This window comes from Anabrus simplex, chromosome 1 (genome assembly GCF_040414725.1).
Source record: "Anabrus simplex isolate iqAnaSimp1 chromosome 1, ASM4041472v1, whole genome shotgun sequence".
Taxonomy (NCBI): domain Eukaryota; kingdom Metazoa; phylum Arthropoda; class Insecta; order Orthoptera; family Tettigoniidae; genus Anabrus; species Anabrus simplex.
In genome coordinates, this window is record NC_090265.1 from 405,962,524 (window position 1) to 405,979,442 (window position 16,919).

General features: G+C 39.6%; 1 protein-coding gene across 1 annotated transcript in view; it reads right to left on the reverse strand.

The window, feature by feature from the left end:
- The window catches only part of LOC136856858 (leucine-rich repeat neuronal protein 1), an 81,036-nt gene that overhangs the window by 33,489 nt on the left and 30,628 nt on the right, over positions 1-16,919 (reverse strand). Inside the window, exons 2-3 of the mRNA XM_067135056.2 lie at positions 13,589-13,974; positions 5,121-5,318 (exon numbers count right to left, since the gene is read on the reverse strand). Of these exons, the coding sequence (XP_066991157.2) occupies positions 5,121-5,318; positions 13,589-13,974 (584 nt within the window). The remainder of the gene's footprint in view (positions 1-5,120; positions 5,319-13,588; positions 13,975-16,919) is intronic.

A 16,919-nucleotide genomic window follows, 5' to 3' on the forward strand; every position in this document is an offset into this window, starting at 1 on the left:
AATCATCAGTGTATTATCTTCGGTAAGTATGCATGAAATTCTTCCACTCGGGTGACATTCACTGAGTTTGATAGTTATCCCTGCTCTATAGACTATGGCAGTTCCTCTTAAATTTTCTCCGGCATTGATTATATAACTGCATTGAGATCCAAGGAAAGCTAAGTTCGTGACGTTAACCTCTTGCAAGAAAACTACGTCTAAATCATAATCTTTAATAAATTCTTTTAGCAAGACCTGCTTGCTCTGACTTCGGAGGCAGTTCACATTCAGAGTACCGTAGCAACTAACTACTGACGTCACAGCTAAGATTACCAAGAAAAATACATTAGCAGCTTCCATACCCGTTTGGCGTTACCCAATAGCACGTAAATATTCTTCAGATTAGGTTTGTGGAAGACATTTACTTAATTTTATTACTTTCTTCCTATCATTCCCCTCAATTTAATCTTGGATCCCTGTGACTAACTGCTTGGTTGGATTTTGAATTGGTGGTTTCCATTTCCATTAAACTACCTTCGTCACCGCCTACTTTGTTTGTGCACTGTGAGGAATGCGTCTGCACAGACTGTGTGGTGGTGTCATTTTGTAAGCCAGTCATGTCACTGGTAGGTGTCGGGAACTGTTCGCTGACAGGTTCACACAGTTGTGTCTGGTGCTGTGAGGGTGGCTCTGATAGTACCGGTACATCATTTAACTGGGTATTATTTTGGTAGGTTGATGAGCTGAGCGACTGTTCCACTGGGGAATTTCTATCGCAAACCGGTTCTGTTGTCTCCTCAAGGTGGTTGTGTGCTGGCTTGGCTACTTGTGTCTCTTCCTCTTCTGTGGTTGTTTCTGCCTGTTGTGCGGACGGTGTGTTTACATGTGAGTCTGGTGTATCAGCTGATCGTGTGTCCACCTCTGGAAAATCTGGGGTGAGTTGTGTTGTTGTGAGAGGTATACGTTGCGTCGGTAGCTTCCCCAAGGCTGAAGTCAAGGTCGCCCAGGTTGGCTTGTCGGGTGTAGCAGGTGTTTGAACTGGTAAACGGCGCGTTGGGCACTCACTACGGTAATGACCTATCTTACTGCAGCTGGCACAGGTTGGTGGTTGGTTATCATAACTTACTAAAGCCTTATTTCCTGCTATGTCTACGTAGGAAGGGATATGTTATTTTAAGCATGATGCGTACTGCACGTATGCCATTGTGCACCTTATATCGAAAATTGGAACTCCACGTTTCATCACTAACTGAAAGTACAGTCCCGTACTGACGCAAAACGTCTGAAATGTGTCCCATGAGATGTTTCGGTGGGGAGGTTAAAAACTCTCACAAGTTTAATCCCTAGGCCGGCCGAATCAACAGTTATTTTACTACGATAGCCATTGCTATGAACAAAATATTGCTCACCTGCATAGTGCTTGAGAAGATGATCAACTGTCTCTCACCTCCTGCACTTAATGAAGACTTGTCGGGAAATTCCGTTGAGCTGTAATGTTTCGATGTCGGCTTCATCAAGTTTCAAATTTTCAAAAATCCACTCGTGGATTTAGTGGGGGCTGGTCTTGGTATATCTCGTTCTGTGAAAGTGATGACGATTGTATTTTTCCTTTCAACTATCATCGTTCCGTAATGTCGTTAGTTCCCTAAGCGTATATTACGCAAAACACTTAAACCAAGCGGGCTTTCCCCACTTCACTGTACGGCTCCACACTTGTACACACTTGCTCGAGATACGTGTTGCTCGTGCTAAGGCTAAAGCGGAACTGTCAGTTCGCACCATTTACGGTGATGTCGTGAACGACAAACTTGGACAGTTACGGACTGAAACCGGGTTATCTGTAGTGACGAATCCAAGTTCTCTTCGTGCAGTGACTAGTGTTCGTGTCTGATGAGCGTCTCAATCCTGCCTTTGTTGTGAACGGCACACGGCCCGCACTGTTAGAGTGTCATCTGTGGGCCATCTCATACTACAGAAGAGGAAAACAGGTTCAAGGAACATGGGTTCAGAACTGCTTAATTTCTGAGTTATCTTATTTTCAAGTATGATCTTAGTCCATTTCAATACGATTATTGAAACTCTTTTCTTCAATTTTAAGAACGAAGTTATCGGGGGAAAATGGAAAATCTAGGAAGGTCTTATAAGTAAAGGACTCTTTAGGCCTCGTAAACAAATTATGTAGAGTTCGATAGGAAAACAGGAGTTCACCAAAGGAGATCGCATAGGAAAGATAACAGGGAGGACACTGGAGCAAGTAAATGGAAGAGACTTTCTCAGCTAGGGGTCTGGGTTGTCATCAACCCAAGCTCCCAAGTTGAGTGTTCCTGGTTAATAGTTTGCATTTAATAAATCGGAAGTTTTTTTACAAAATAGACTCACGCATTATTTAAGACAAGTAAGGTAAGGGTGTATTCTGCCCGAAGGCAGGTCCGAACATCCGCAGAGGTGTGCTTGAGCCGGAGTTTACGTACGGTAGGGTGGCCAGTTCCTTTCCGCTCCTCCATTCCCTTACTCCCCCCCCACCAACAGCGCGTGACAACCCATCCAAATCTTGACCACGCCCAATGTTGCTTAACTTCGGAAATCTCACGGGATCCGGTGTTTCAACACGGCTACGGCCGTTGGCTAAGACAAGTGGCGCCTTCTAAAATATAATGATATTCATATCATTTAACGTAATAATAAAAACACCAAACCCCATGGCGCAACAGCCCCGAAGGTCCATGGCCTACCAAGCGACCGCTGCTCAGCCCGAAGGCCTGCAGATTACGAGGTGTCGTGTGGTCAGCACGACGGATCCTCTTGGCTTTCTAGACCGTAAACATAATAATAATAATAATAATAATAATAATAGCATGATGTCTATTTCAGTTTTTTGTTGATATTCTTCAGTTTGTGTTCATTGTTTTTCTTATCATTGATATTGTTATGTAATAGGTTAAGAAATGTCTATTTCGTTCTCTGTGTTTAACTATCCGTTCCATATATTTTTGTATATTTTGTATGTGTGTAGTTTTATTTTAATAATATTGTAATAGGTAGAAACTATGAGAACATATTGTAATTGGGCTGACGTCTGTATATTTTCATTCAATTAATAATAATAATAATAATAATACTCTTAGCCACCTGGCCTGGTGCAGCCCTTGTAAGGCAGACCCTCCGACGAGGGTGGGTGGCATTTGCCTTGTGTACGAACCTATGTGCTAGTGTGGTGGAAAATAGTATTGTATGTGGTGTATGAGTTGCAGAGATGTTGGGGACAGCACACACACCCAGTTCCCAAACTAAGGGAATTAACCATTTAAGATTAAAGTCCATGACCTGGCCAGGAATCGAACCCGGGGCCCTTTGAACAGAATTCCAATACAGAGGCCATTCAGTCAAGGGGCCGAACAATGTGATCGTTAAATGAACTGAATACGGGAGGGCCATAGTGAAGAACGAATTATTAATACTTAGGTGACACTTTCAAAAATAATGAACAGTACACTATATAGCGTGCAAACTCGTAAACTGTTAAAGATATCGAAAATCTGTTTTCATCCCTAGTAACGTTGCTAAGGGGCTCACAATCGAACTGTGCATCTGCAAATTGTGTTGTAAAATTCGAAACTCTGACGACACAGAAATACCAATTTGCGTGGATAATTCTTGCCTGCCTTCCATAAAGAACTATTCGATAACGGCCACTTACTTTCCGCATTGGACGTCACCAGTCACTACACGACCATGTTCGCAAACCTCAGCTCAGCGTGCAACATTCGATACTGTTAGGCATTTTCTCCCAACACTTCTCCAAGCTCCGCATTTCTGCCACGAAGAACTGCAATTTTCACGTTGTACTTGCAACTTTACTTGCATCCATCTTGGAGTAGTCCGGTAACACACGAACTTTTCCGTGCGCTGTTAACTAGGCATCAATGCAGACAGCCTCCTTCTCTGTCAGTAGCGTTCAGTATAGAGTGATTCAGGTTTTCGAACGTATTTACTGGACTTACCCTACTCCCACATGTTCCGAAGATAGAACACGATTGTTATGACTCATGAAACTTCCTCCGTAGGAAAATTTTAATAATTTTCTGTTTGAAATTGTTTCTTTTAGTTCCCTTTATGGCTGCTTGCTATTCGTGAGAAACTGAATAACATTACGAAATATTCCATAACTTCACAAATCATTGATCACTGAGAGAAAAATATGATAGGATACTGATTTCAACTTACGCAAGGTTAGCGGAATCCTCTACATATCATTTTTCGGTATACGTTTCAATTCAGAAAGTGAATTGTCTTACAAGGAAAGCAGGCATTTGAAATATTATTATTCTTACAGGAAATGATTTATACTAAAAAAACACGTTACGTGACCATACAACCTGTAGGAAAATACCACACACCTGTATCTATAATAATCTGTAATATAGCAGCCTATGCGTAGTGTCATCACTTGCGGAACAGTCTGTATCCCTAGGCTACTCGACTAGGAGGAGCTCGCTCAAGCAGAAGTCTCTGCGGCCGGCAGCGTTTTAATTTGAAATCCATGTATATACAAAACCAAAGGCAAATCGAAACTATTGCCACAATGTACGAAAAAACGCCAAAATAACAATGTAGAAATGCACCACAGAGCCCTCAGCTAAATTATGATGTACTTTGCACCTGAAGAGGACGGTCAGTAGAATCTATCCATTCCGTTTCCTAGTGATTTCCAACCATCTCATGAAATTTTAAAAACTGTAGCCTAGTCCATTTAAAACCTTGGTATTCCAACATGTTACAATAACTTATTTCAGTCCTTCATTCTTATAAATGTAATTTTAGCATAGTCCGTTACAAACCTGCAATTAATTAAGCTTTAAAATATTCAAAATTTCTTACTAGAAATCTATTGTGTAAGTATTGACAGGCTAAAAAAATTAAAAAGTGGACACAAATGGACGAAGATAATTAAGTTGGATTAGGAAATGTGTGGACGAAATATGAGAGTAGATAGGAAAGGTAATGAACGAACGTGCTTGGTGGACAACATGGATTATGGACTAATTGTCCATGGACAAAACGTCTGGGGATCGTAATGGAGGATGCGCAATCACTGAAAAGCAGTATCCAACTCTTGAGGAACAGATATTGAAGAAATGTACCTGAAGCTCTATGAGTGAAGTGATAGCCTGCACGGTAGGTACATCCAGATGGAAAAAGGGATTCCTGTCCAAGGTGAGCACCTGTAAGTGAGGAGTGTGCTCGAACAAATCACTTCTCAAGGTGTGAAGCTCGTTACCACCAAGACGTAGGATCTTCAGACCTTCCAATGGCAGGAACTCTTGCTCTTGATATATCCCCTGAAACAATGAAAAAGGTTGGCTGGAATATAAATTAGGCAAACAAACACTAACTATTAACCTCGAAAACATAAAATTTGATCATTTTATTTTTGTTTTACTTTTTCTTGTGGGTCCTTAATGTGTCTTGATTTTATTTATGAGTATTTCTTATGTTTATATGTTCCTTGTTTGAGTGTTTTATTTTTGTATGCGTCTGTTCAATTTTAGTGTGGTACAAGGTTGAAGCAAACCTCATTTTAAGCCTCACGACGCGAAGAACAAAACACGGTATCGAATACCTCGTTTAAAGGCTATAAAATTAACCGTTTTCGAAATATTGGCATTACATTCCCCCGCTGTAGGAATTGGATGAAGAAATGACCGGCCATCACCATGGCAACGTTAGCTCCAGGGTTCTAGAATACAGCCCTGGTGTTCGAAGTAAGCACGTGCGTGAGTGTAGGCAAGGCCATGGAGAGATTCTGTTTAAATATTTTAAAACTCATAGGTAGAGCTAAATTGCCGAGGTACGTATTGTTTCTGGAATCACATTTTCATAAATTACTCTTATTAGAATAATGATTGTAAATAGCACCAAAGTGCTTTCGCTTACAATGCCGATTTCTACTAGCGTTAATCTGCCGAGATACTTATGGTTAATGGATTCACATTTCCATACTCTTATGCAGTGACGGCTGGTGCAGAAAATCGGTTGTGTGCTGTAACCCACCCCTCTCCAAAACAAAAATATTTAGAAACATATGCGGTTTTCAAGAAGCTCTCCATTGAGTTTTCCATGCTGAACAAACACGCAAACATCCCCAATACATACACACATTCCTCATACATCATAGGTTGTTCTGCCATTCGGCAGGTCCAATCATGGCTGTGACCTCCATATCTCTCGATCTTGTGCCCTTTTCTTCACTTCTGCATAATCTTCCTTTCTTTTTCTAATGCTGTCTAATAACTGATATCGTCTCCTTCCTCTTCCTCGTTTTCCTTTTATCATCCCTTCAATTGCTACTCGTATGCCCGGTTTCTGGAATGATGAGATATCTTTTCGATAACTATTGCTTTGTTACAGCTGTCGACTCGATAAATCTTCGCTGCGTTGCACAGCGGAACAGCAGCTAACTTATCGAACTGTCAACTATTGGCTCGTTGATCAAGTTTCATAAATACACACTAGATGCCACCCCTAGTACTGCTTTGTTTTTTTGCATTAGGTGTGTTCCCTAGATTGTCAGGCGCATGCGCACAAGTAATGCATCGCATTTGAGCTTTCTGTGCAGCTCCTATTATCCCCTCTTTGCCATGCAAGAAGAAATGGATAGGCTATTCGACTAGTTCTTGCAGAAGTGGGTGTCAGTTTCGTGGTGTTTAAGGACTGTCAGAAGAATTTTATATTGTTTGAGGATTTCGAATGAAATATGCACACGAATGGCACATGTCACGCGCAATCCAGTTTGCACTGAGCCTTATAAGTAGGCCTATACCGTATCTCTTCCCTGTTATTACAAAATATGAACATTGTTTGATCACAGTATAACGACATACATCGCGTAATTAACATAATTATATAACCTGTTAGTTCCTTGTAATGTAATATCGTTAATTAAAAACAATCCCACGATAAAAGTATATGCTCACTGCCAATTCAAGAAGGCCTGCAGTAGGCCTACTACGATAAATGTGTAATTATCTGTTATACTCAGTTACTGGTACCAGTGCTTTTATGGACACGAATGCAGTCACAGATACAATTATGACAAGACGCAGTAGTACTGAATCTTAAAGGTTATCGTAATTAATAATTGATCAACAGGAGACAATGGAAAATTATTTGTCACAGGACGCAAATTGTCGCCTGTAACCTCTACCATACCTACGACAGTATATTTGCTTAGCCTCAGTCTGTCTTTGAATTCATTTTAATAATAATAATAATGCTATTTGTTTTACGTCCCACTAACTACTTTTTTAAGGTCTTCGGAGACGCCGAGGTGCCGGAAATTAGTCCCGCAGGAGTTCTTTTACGTGCCAGTAAATCTACCGACACGGGGCTGTCGTATTTGAGCACCTTCAAATACCACCGGACTGAGCCAGGATCGAACCTGCCAAGTTGGGGTTAGAAAGCCAGCGCCTTAACCGTCTGAGCCACTCAGCCCGGCTGAATTCATTTTCACTACTGTATAGTTCATTAGAACATTAGGCCGACGGAAGAAGATGAAAAAGCCATAGAAAATCTTAACAAACGCAATGTTAGCTGCTGATATTGAAGTACTGCGCACGCGCCCAGCAAGTTAACAAATAGATATCTCCTGCTCAGGGCCCTCTAAGTTAGCAAGCGATTTGTCGAACCGATAGATGTATCTTACGTTCGTGCAACGCCAAAACACAAGTTAACCATTCGATACCGCTATAGGTTCGATATCTCACGTTCCAGAAACCGGGCAGTAGTAAGGTGTTCTGTCTTTGATTATGCCCTATCCAGTTTTTCTTCCTATTTTTGATTACGGTCAGCTTGCTCCTCACTTCTCCCACTCTCTTCAGAACTTCCTCATTTGATATTTTATCTTCCCACTGTACACCTTCAATTCTTCGCCAAATCCACATCTCAAATGCCTCTATTCTTCTCTGTTCTTCCTTCCTTAATGTCCATGTTTCAGCACTATATAGAGCTATACTCCATATGTAACACCTTGCAAGTCTCTTCCTCAGATCTTTCTCTAGCAGGCCACAAAACTGTTTTCTTCTTGTTGAAGCTTTCCTTGGCTAAGGCAATTCGAGCTTTTATGTCTGTTATAGAGTGAAGGTCTTCAGTCACAATACTTCCAAGATACTTAAACTTATTCACCTGTTCAATAATTTCTCCCCCTATCTTGATTGTCGCTTTTTCACCTTTACCTCCAAGTATCATGAATTTGGTTTTCTTTTTGTTTATGCTCATTCCATACTCTTCACACTTTTTGTTTAATTCTCTCAGCATTTTGCAGAGGTCCTTCACATTTTCAGCTATCACTGCCATATCATCAGCTAATCTTATACATTCAATTCTCATTCAATTCCTCATACAAAATTAATTAAACATGCAATAAGACCTGCAATGACAAAACATTCACGAACTCAAAAACACTTGGTGTGAGCGCGCAAAAACAGAACTTCTCAATGTTACCAAAGTCATTGAAATAAAACTAGCAACGTCGCAATGCAAAATTATATGTTATGTTGTTATAGTGAAATTTATAAACTAGACATTTTGTAATTAAAGAAAATCACAATATCATGTCCTTATTTTGACAACGTAAAAAGTATTTGTACAATTCATCGATTTACAAATGAGGCTATGGAATAGGCAAGTTGGGAGTATTAAAAAACCTGGCGGGAACAGCGGATGGCTTCGTCTACAGTATTTTATTTTCCCGTTTACTTCCAGCGACCCCATCTTAAATACTACCCCTGAGTCAAGAGGGTGCCACCTGTCATATTCTCATTTCGGTCGAAATGCAAGTGTGACTAGTGCTGCCTCTCTGTGGTCGAACGAATCGCTGTGATGTCTTGGCTGTTGTTTCCACAGCACATCGGAAAAGTTGGGCACGCATGCGCAAAAGGCAGAGTTCCTTTTTTTCTGACAAAAAGGTTATAACCTCTCGCTGAGCTGTGATCTCACAGCCACCCGGAGTGGAGCGCACGACTAGTTACCTGGTTGTGAGGGGGAGTTGAATGATTTTCTATTATTTGGCTGACGTCATTTTCAGTGCACTGTATTTGATTGTAGATAATATCTTTAAAGTAATTTATTTTTAAAATAGACAATGTGCTGTAGCAGTTCAGCACAAAAGGTAGGCTACGGCCGCCCCTGGACAATAAGGCCTATCTGTGTCGGTGCTACGTAAAGCAACTTGTAAGTAGAAACATATACAACTGACTCCGCTTCAATTAGAGGACTGTACACTAGCGCCACGTTAGAGACTATCCTATTCTGAATGCCTCTGATTGGGGAGGAACATGAATAGATTAAACACATGACGAAACAAAAGCAGAAATGTACACTTTCAGCAATCACTGTGTGGAGGTTCACTGCAAGATACTGCAATAATATAACTGTAGCTCAGAGCCCAAGAAGTAACACCATTTTTCTTTCTTTTTGTATTTTTGTTTATTAGTGATTTTGTTACATCTGACTGTGCTCTATGAGATGCAGTGAGTAGTAAATCCAAAGAACTTTAATAACGAAGTTTCCTAAAGTCAAAAAGTAGTAATTCCACCTCTTCACAGAACCAAATTGTATTGAATGCCATGATTCTGTTTGTTCCTAAGATGTGAGTACAAGGAATCCGTAACTCCACATTGGTGTGAGTTACTTCCCATTGTCTCTCAGTATGGGGCAGTGTTTTTAGAAGCAATATTTTGAAATGTATAAAACTGGCAGCAGTAAATTTAAAAGTAGATGGGAACTAATGGTAGAGTTAGCTCTATCAGCTGATGTGGACAGTCAGAATGCAGAAGAAAAATACAGTTGAGGAATATACGTTTACAAAACTGAACTTCTCCTTTACGATAATGGATTCGTTTTACTAACTTTTTTGATTACTATTCCGAACCATTTTATCCAATTTGTAGGCGCTTCACCCGCAATGATCTCGGATCAGTACTGAAGAACTGCCCATGCTTCTGAACTACGAGATGGTGTCTGATTTTGCTGATTCCTTGTGTCCGCATGAAAATCAAAACACATGTGTGTAAATTAAAACTGCAATCATATGTGCAAAACATACCATATTTCTTCAGTGGTGTGGCTGCAAGCTAAGAAAAATGAACAATTGGGGAAATTATAGCACAAAACTGATTTCGGCAAAGAGTTTACGGCAGTAGACCCGAGGTGGTGCAAAAGACAACCTACTGAGCTTCCTAATCAACTACCCACCTTGCGGACTGAGAGGAAGAATATCAGCAGCGCTAAGTGTCGTGAGCTCATGTCGATGATGCCATGGATAGCAGAGTACTGACCATACTTCATGCAACTCCCTCGTGGAGATAATGAGCCAGATCATCCTGATTCTCAATGATTTAGACAGACGGTAAGTAGGATTATATTGATATCAATAATATTGCGTGAATAATGGTGAGTCTAATGACTTTCCGGTGTTTCCTTAATTATGGGAATGTTCCTATTTCGTATTTACCCGGAACAAGAAACCATCCAGATGTATATCTGTAACAATTGTACGCTTACTTATAATTTTGACCTTTTATTATTGTTAATTACATTTCCGTATGCTTCTGTCACTTTTAAATGTTTCACAAGTGTATTAATTTAATAAAAAGCTGTGTGTTTTGATACCATTCCATGGAGTCACGTCCCTATGACTTGGAGCAAAATGCAACATAAAATGAAATTCCCTTAGAGACAAACAATCGTAAGTCCCTTTTGTCAATATTTTCACATTAAAACGAGGATTAATGATAAACAAAGCTGAACGACATCATAAAGTTGTTTTTTTTTTTTTTTTTGCTAGTTGTTTTACGTCGCACCGACACAGATAGGTCTTACGGCGACGATGGGACAGGAAATGGCTAGAAGTGGGAAAGAAGCGGCCGTGGCCTTAATTAAGGTACAGCCCCAGCATTTGCCTGGTGTGAAAATGGGAAACCACGGAAAACCGTTTTCAGGGCTGCCGACAGTGGGATTCGAACCTACTATCTCCCGAATACTGGATACTGGCCGCACTTAAGCGACTGCAGCTATCGAGCTCGGTACATCATAAAGCATGTCAATCAAAAGTTTTATAAGAATCCAACCAATCCTTTTCGAGATATTGCCGGAAATGTTAGCAAAATGTTGTTTCCTCGCTCTCCTGCAAAGTTAATTGTTTGGCGCTTACGTTCGTTTGGCTCTCGGCAGATAATATAATATAATATAATATAATATAATATAATATAATATAATATAATATAATATAATATAATATAATATAATATAATATAATATAATATAATATAATATAATATAATATAATATAATTATGCTGACAATTGGGCTGCAGTGAGAATTGACGGTAGAATGAGTTATTGGTTCAAGGTAATTACAGGGGTTAGACAAAGCTGTAATCTTTCACCTTTATTGTTCACAGTTTACATGGATCATCTGCTGAAAGATATTAAGTGGCAGGGAGGGATTCAGTTAGGTGGAAATGTAATAAGCAGTCTGGCCTATGCTGACGACCTGGTCTTAATGACAGATTGTGCCGAAAGCCTGCAGTCTAATATCTTGGAACTTGAAAATAGGTGCAATGGGTATGGTATGAAAATTAGCCTTTCGAAGACTAAATTGATGTCAGTAGGTAAGAAATCCAAGAGAATTGAATGTCAGATTGGGAATACAAAGCTGGAAGAGGTAGATAATTTCAAGTATTTAGGATGAGTCTTCTTCCAGGATGGTAGTGTAGTAAGTGAGATTGAATCAATGTGCAGTAAACCTAATGCAGTGAGCTCGCAGTTGCGATCAACAGTGTTCTGTAAGAAGGAAGTCAGCTCCCGGACAAAACTATCTTTACATCGGTCTGTTTTCAGACCAACTTTGCTTTATGGGAGTGAAAGGTGAATGAGCTCAGGATATCTTATTCATAAGCTAGAAGTAACAGACTTGAAAGTAGCGAGAATGATTGCTGGTACAAGCAGGTGGGAACAATGGCAGGATGGTACACGAAATGAGGAAATAAAGGCTAAGTTAGGGATGAATTCGATGGATGAAGCTGTACGCATAAACCGACCTCATTGGTGGGTCTTGCGAGGCGAATGGAGGAGGATAGGTTGCCTAGAAAAATAATGGACTCTGTTAATGAGGGGTAGAGGGAGACCAAGACGACAATGGTTAGAATCAGTTTCCAACGATTTAAAGAGAGGAGGTATAGATCTAAAGGTGGTCACAGCACTAGTTACAAATGGAGGATTGTGGCGGCGATTAGCAAATTCACAGAGGCTCGCAGACTGAACGGTGAAAGGCATAAGGGTCTATAATGATGATGTATGTATGTATGTATGTATGTATGTATGTATGTATGTATGTATCTGTACTTTCGTAGATATATATTAGAAAGCGCATTTTTGCGAAAGTATTGCTGTTATGATGGCTTTTAGTCCACTGGCAGATCGTTTGAGACTTTAAGAAAAGCACAAAGACAGTCTTTTTAAGGATGTAAAAAGACAGGTGGACAGAGAGTGTCAACCATTAGAATGAAGATTCTTCACCTCGATTGTGACTGGCAGTAGGCAAGAGGGTCTGTCATTACAATGAATGTTCCCTAACCCGGTGTTCACATGAGGAACGACGTATGGCGACTCACAATGTATACACTACTTCACCCAGAATTATGTATACAATGTAGGACTCCATATAGAAGAACGGGTACATCAGCTAGTTTTACTATATTTTAAGATTGAATTCTATTTGACAAAAAATATGTACAAAAACTTATTTTTGTTCATGTAAAAAAAAATGTTTTCGCCGTTCTCCAAGTATTACTCACATGCTTTGTGTCGATTAATGCTCATTGATTTTGTTTATGTGGTAATTTTGTGGGGGTTTTTTTTCTTAGAGATGTTTTGTGGTTAAATTAAGTTTGAACGTATCGCTGTCGCGAGCATTATATTGTCAAATAGAATGAATGTAAGAAATGTGCCCAGTTTACTGTCGTTTAACTTCTTTTTACACCCCCACCCCTTCACACCACACCCCGCAAACATTTTGTGGGATGAACAGTTCGCTGTGGCCAACAGCAAGGAGTTAATATCAAACTGAAAAAAAAATTGAAAACCTACAACCTGTTTTCCAGTCATTGACCAGGTCAGGGATGAATGAATGATTCATATATAGGCTATTAGTACGATGGGGTCGCCACTCCCAAAGTGATTTATTAATGACTGATAGATGCTATGAAATGAGAATGGAGAATGTTGCTGGAATGAAAGAGGACAGGGAAAACCGGAGTACCCGGAGAAAAACCTGTCCCGCCTCCGCTTTGTCCAGCACAAATCTCACATGGAGTGACCGGGATTTGAACCACAGTGTCCAGCGGTGAGAGGCCGACGCGCTGCCGTCTGAGCCTCGGAGGCTCCTAATATCAAACTATGCTTGTATAATTAAAAATAAAACGTCTTCTAAGCAATTTGTGTACATATTTCCTAGTTATTATTACGGTATCAAATTTTGGTATTTTTAAGACATAGATTATAGAAATCCAAACCCTAAGAATGACTGAAATGAAGAATTAGATTTAACTTACCCTAAACGCATCTGCCTGGAGGTTTGTACTGAGAATTCCATTATCACTAAGATCAAGCTCGGACAGGTTCTGCAGATAGGCGAACGAGCTGTCCTCAATTTTCTGAATTCGGTTGCCTCGGAAGGAGAGATATCTAAGATCCTCAAGAGCAGGTAAGGGCCTCACGTGGACCAAATTATTCCTGTCCAAAATGATCTTCTGGAGAGTATCTTTGTTGTAGCTAGTGTTGAGCCACGAGGACAGATCCAGGGTTGTATTGAGGTTTGCAGACGTACAGTCCATGTAATTTTCCTCGCAAGAGCACGGATAAAAGCAGCGTAGGGCGACACTCATACTAGCCATCGCCAGTAACAGCAGAAACTGCAGGGGAAGCATCTCGGCCAGTTCTGCAATAAAAGGAATACAGTGTTCATACACCTTAACCCATTGTAAATTCGGCCATTTTATACAGTTTGTTCCTTCAGTCCCATAAGCCCTGTCACAATGAAATTCAGTGTGTCACACATTTTAAACTTGTTCTTCAGTCTACAGAAATATGTCATTATCTTACTTTTTAAAGTATTTGACAACTAGATTCTTAAAATAGCGAAAAGTCTAAAATTTGCACTAAACCATTATTTGTAAATTACTTCCAAGATTTCAACATTTACAGTGAATTTTATTTTTGGTTCTAAAGCCAATAATGAGATCAACCTGAACCTCGATTGTTAAAATATTTACACTCCAAGAGAAATACATTTTCAGAATTTTGAAATTATAACATAGTTTTATGAGAAAAGAAACGTTATTATGAAGATAGGTTGAATGCTGAAATTCAAATTTTAGACAGCACTAGGAAGGACAATTATGCACATTTTTATGCAATTATCTTGAAAACTGTAGATCTGAAGAAGTTGTGATCATGAAGTAAATGGTTTTAAAGAATACAGTTTTGAGTCAACAATGATAAACTTACGAACTATTGAAAACACTTGCTGCAGACTGTCAACTAAATGTGATTATATGGGAATACATTTGATTTCATAACTTGGTCAATTTTTTTTATTAAATAACTGATAATTATGTTTTTATAGTATGAAGGTGAAGTTCATTTCAGTTTAATATGGTAAAAATGAAAAATTGATATTATCAATCAATCAATATTGATCTGCATTTAGGGCAGTCGCCCAGGTGGCAGATTCCCTATCTGTTGCTTTCCTAGACTTTTTCTAAATGATTTCAAAGAAACTGGAAATTTATTGAACGCCTCCCTTGGTAAGTTATTCCAATCCCTAACTCCCCTTTCTATAAATGAATATTTACCCCAGTTTGTCCTCTTGAATTCCAACTTTATCTTCATATTGTGATCTTTCCTACTTTTATAAACGCCACTCAAACTTATTCGTCTACTAATGTCATTCCACGCCATCTCTCCGTTGACATCTCGGAACATACCACTTAGTCGAGCAGCTCTCCTTCTTTCTCTCAATTCTTCCCAACCCAGACTTTGCAACATTTTTGTAACGCTACTCTTTTGTCGGAAATCACCCAGAACAAATCGAGCTGCTTTTCTTTGGATTTTTTCCAGTTCTTGAATCAGGTAATCCTGGTGAGGGTCCCATACACTGGAACCATACTCTAGTTGGGGTCTTACCAGAGACTTATATGCCCTCTCCTTTACATCCTTACTACAACCCCTAAACACCCTCATAACCATGTGTAGAGATCTGTACCCTTTATTTACAATCCCATTTATGTGATTACCCCAATGAAGATCTTTCCTTATATTAACACCTAGATACAATGATCCCCAAAAGGAACTTTCACCCCATCACGCAGTAATTAAAACTGAGAGGACTTTTCCTATTTTTGAAACTCACAACCTGACTTTTAACCCCGTTTATCAACATACCATTGCCTGCTGTCCATCTCACAACATTTTCGAGGTCACGTTGCATTTGCTCACAATCTTGTAACTTATTTATCACTCTATAGAGAATAACATCATCCGCAAAAAGCCTTACCTCCGATTCCACTCCTTTACTCATATCATTTATATATATAAGAAAACATAAAGGTCCGATAATACTGCCTTGAGGAATTCCCCTCTTAATTATTACAGTGTCAGATACAGCTTCACCTACTCTAATTCTCTGAGATCTATTTTCTAGAAATATAGCAACCCATTCAGTCACTCTTTTGTCTAGTCCAATTGCACTCATTTTTGCCAGTAGTCTCCCATGATCCACCCTATCAAATGCTTTAGACAGGTCAATCGCGATACAGTCCATTTGACCTCCAGAATCCAAGATATCTGCTATATCTTGCTGGAATCCTACAAGTTGAGCTTCAATGGAATAACCTTTCCTAAAACCGAATTGCCTTGTATCGAACCAGTTATTAATTTCAAAACATGTCTAATATAATTAGAACGAATGCCTTCCCAAAGCTTACATACAATGCATGTCAAACTTACTGGCCTGTAATTTTCAGCTTTATGTCTATCACTTTCCTCTACACGCAGGGGCTACAATAGCAACTCTCCATTCATCTGGTATAGCTCCTTCGGCCAAACAATAATCAAATAAGTACTTCAGATATGGTACTATATCCCAACCCATTGTCTTTAGTATATCTCCAGAAATCTGATCAATTCCAGCTGCTTTTCTAGTTTTCAACTTTTGTATCTTATTGTAAATGTCATTTTTATCATTTGTAAATGTTATTACTTCTTTGGCCTTAGTCTCCTCCTCTATCTCGACATTATCCTTGTAACCAACAATCTTTACATACTGCTGACTGAATACTTCTGCCTTTTGAAGATCCTCACATACACACTCCCCTTGTTCATTAATTGTTCCTGGAATGTCCTTCTTGGAACCTGTTTCTGTCTTAAAATACCTATGCTTACCCTTCCATTTTTCACTAACATTTGTATGACTGCCAATTATGCTTGCCATTATGTTATCCTTTTATTATTTTATTATTTCACTCCGGAAGCTGCATATCTCCCCTTAAAAGGAAGCTTGACTGTTGATATTGTGATCACAGAGAATAGGACCCTTTCTTTTACGCAGAATATGAATCGTACGGACATAAAATCGTATACCGAAAACCTCACATGAATTGATCGACATTCGTACCATGATCACCGTGTTGAAATTCTTGCGATGTCTTTAATGACGAATCCAGGTTCTCTATGTACAGTGACGACGACCGTGTTCGTGTCTAGGGACCTCGTCGTGAATGCAGTCCTGCCTTTGCTGCGGCTTGACATACCGCCTCTATTGCTGGTGAGCCATCGCATACTACAGTCTGTCACCTCACGTAGTGATACGAGAGACATGGTCAA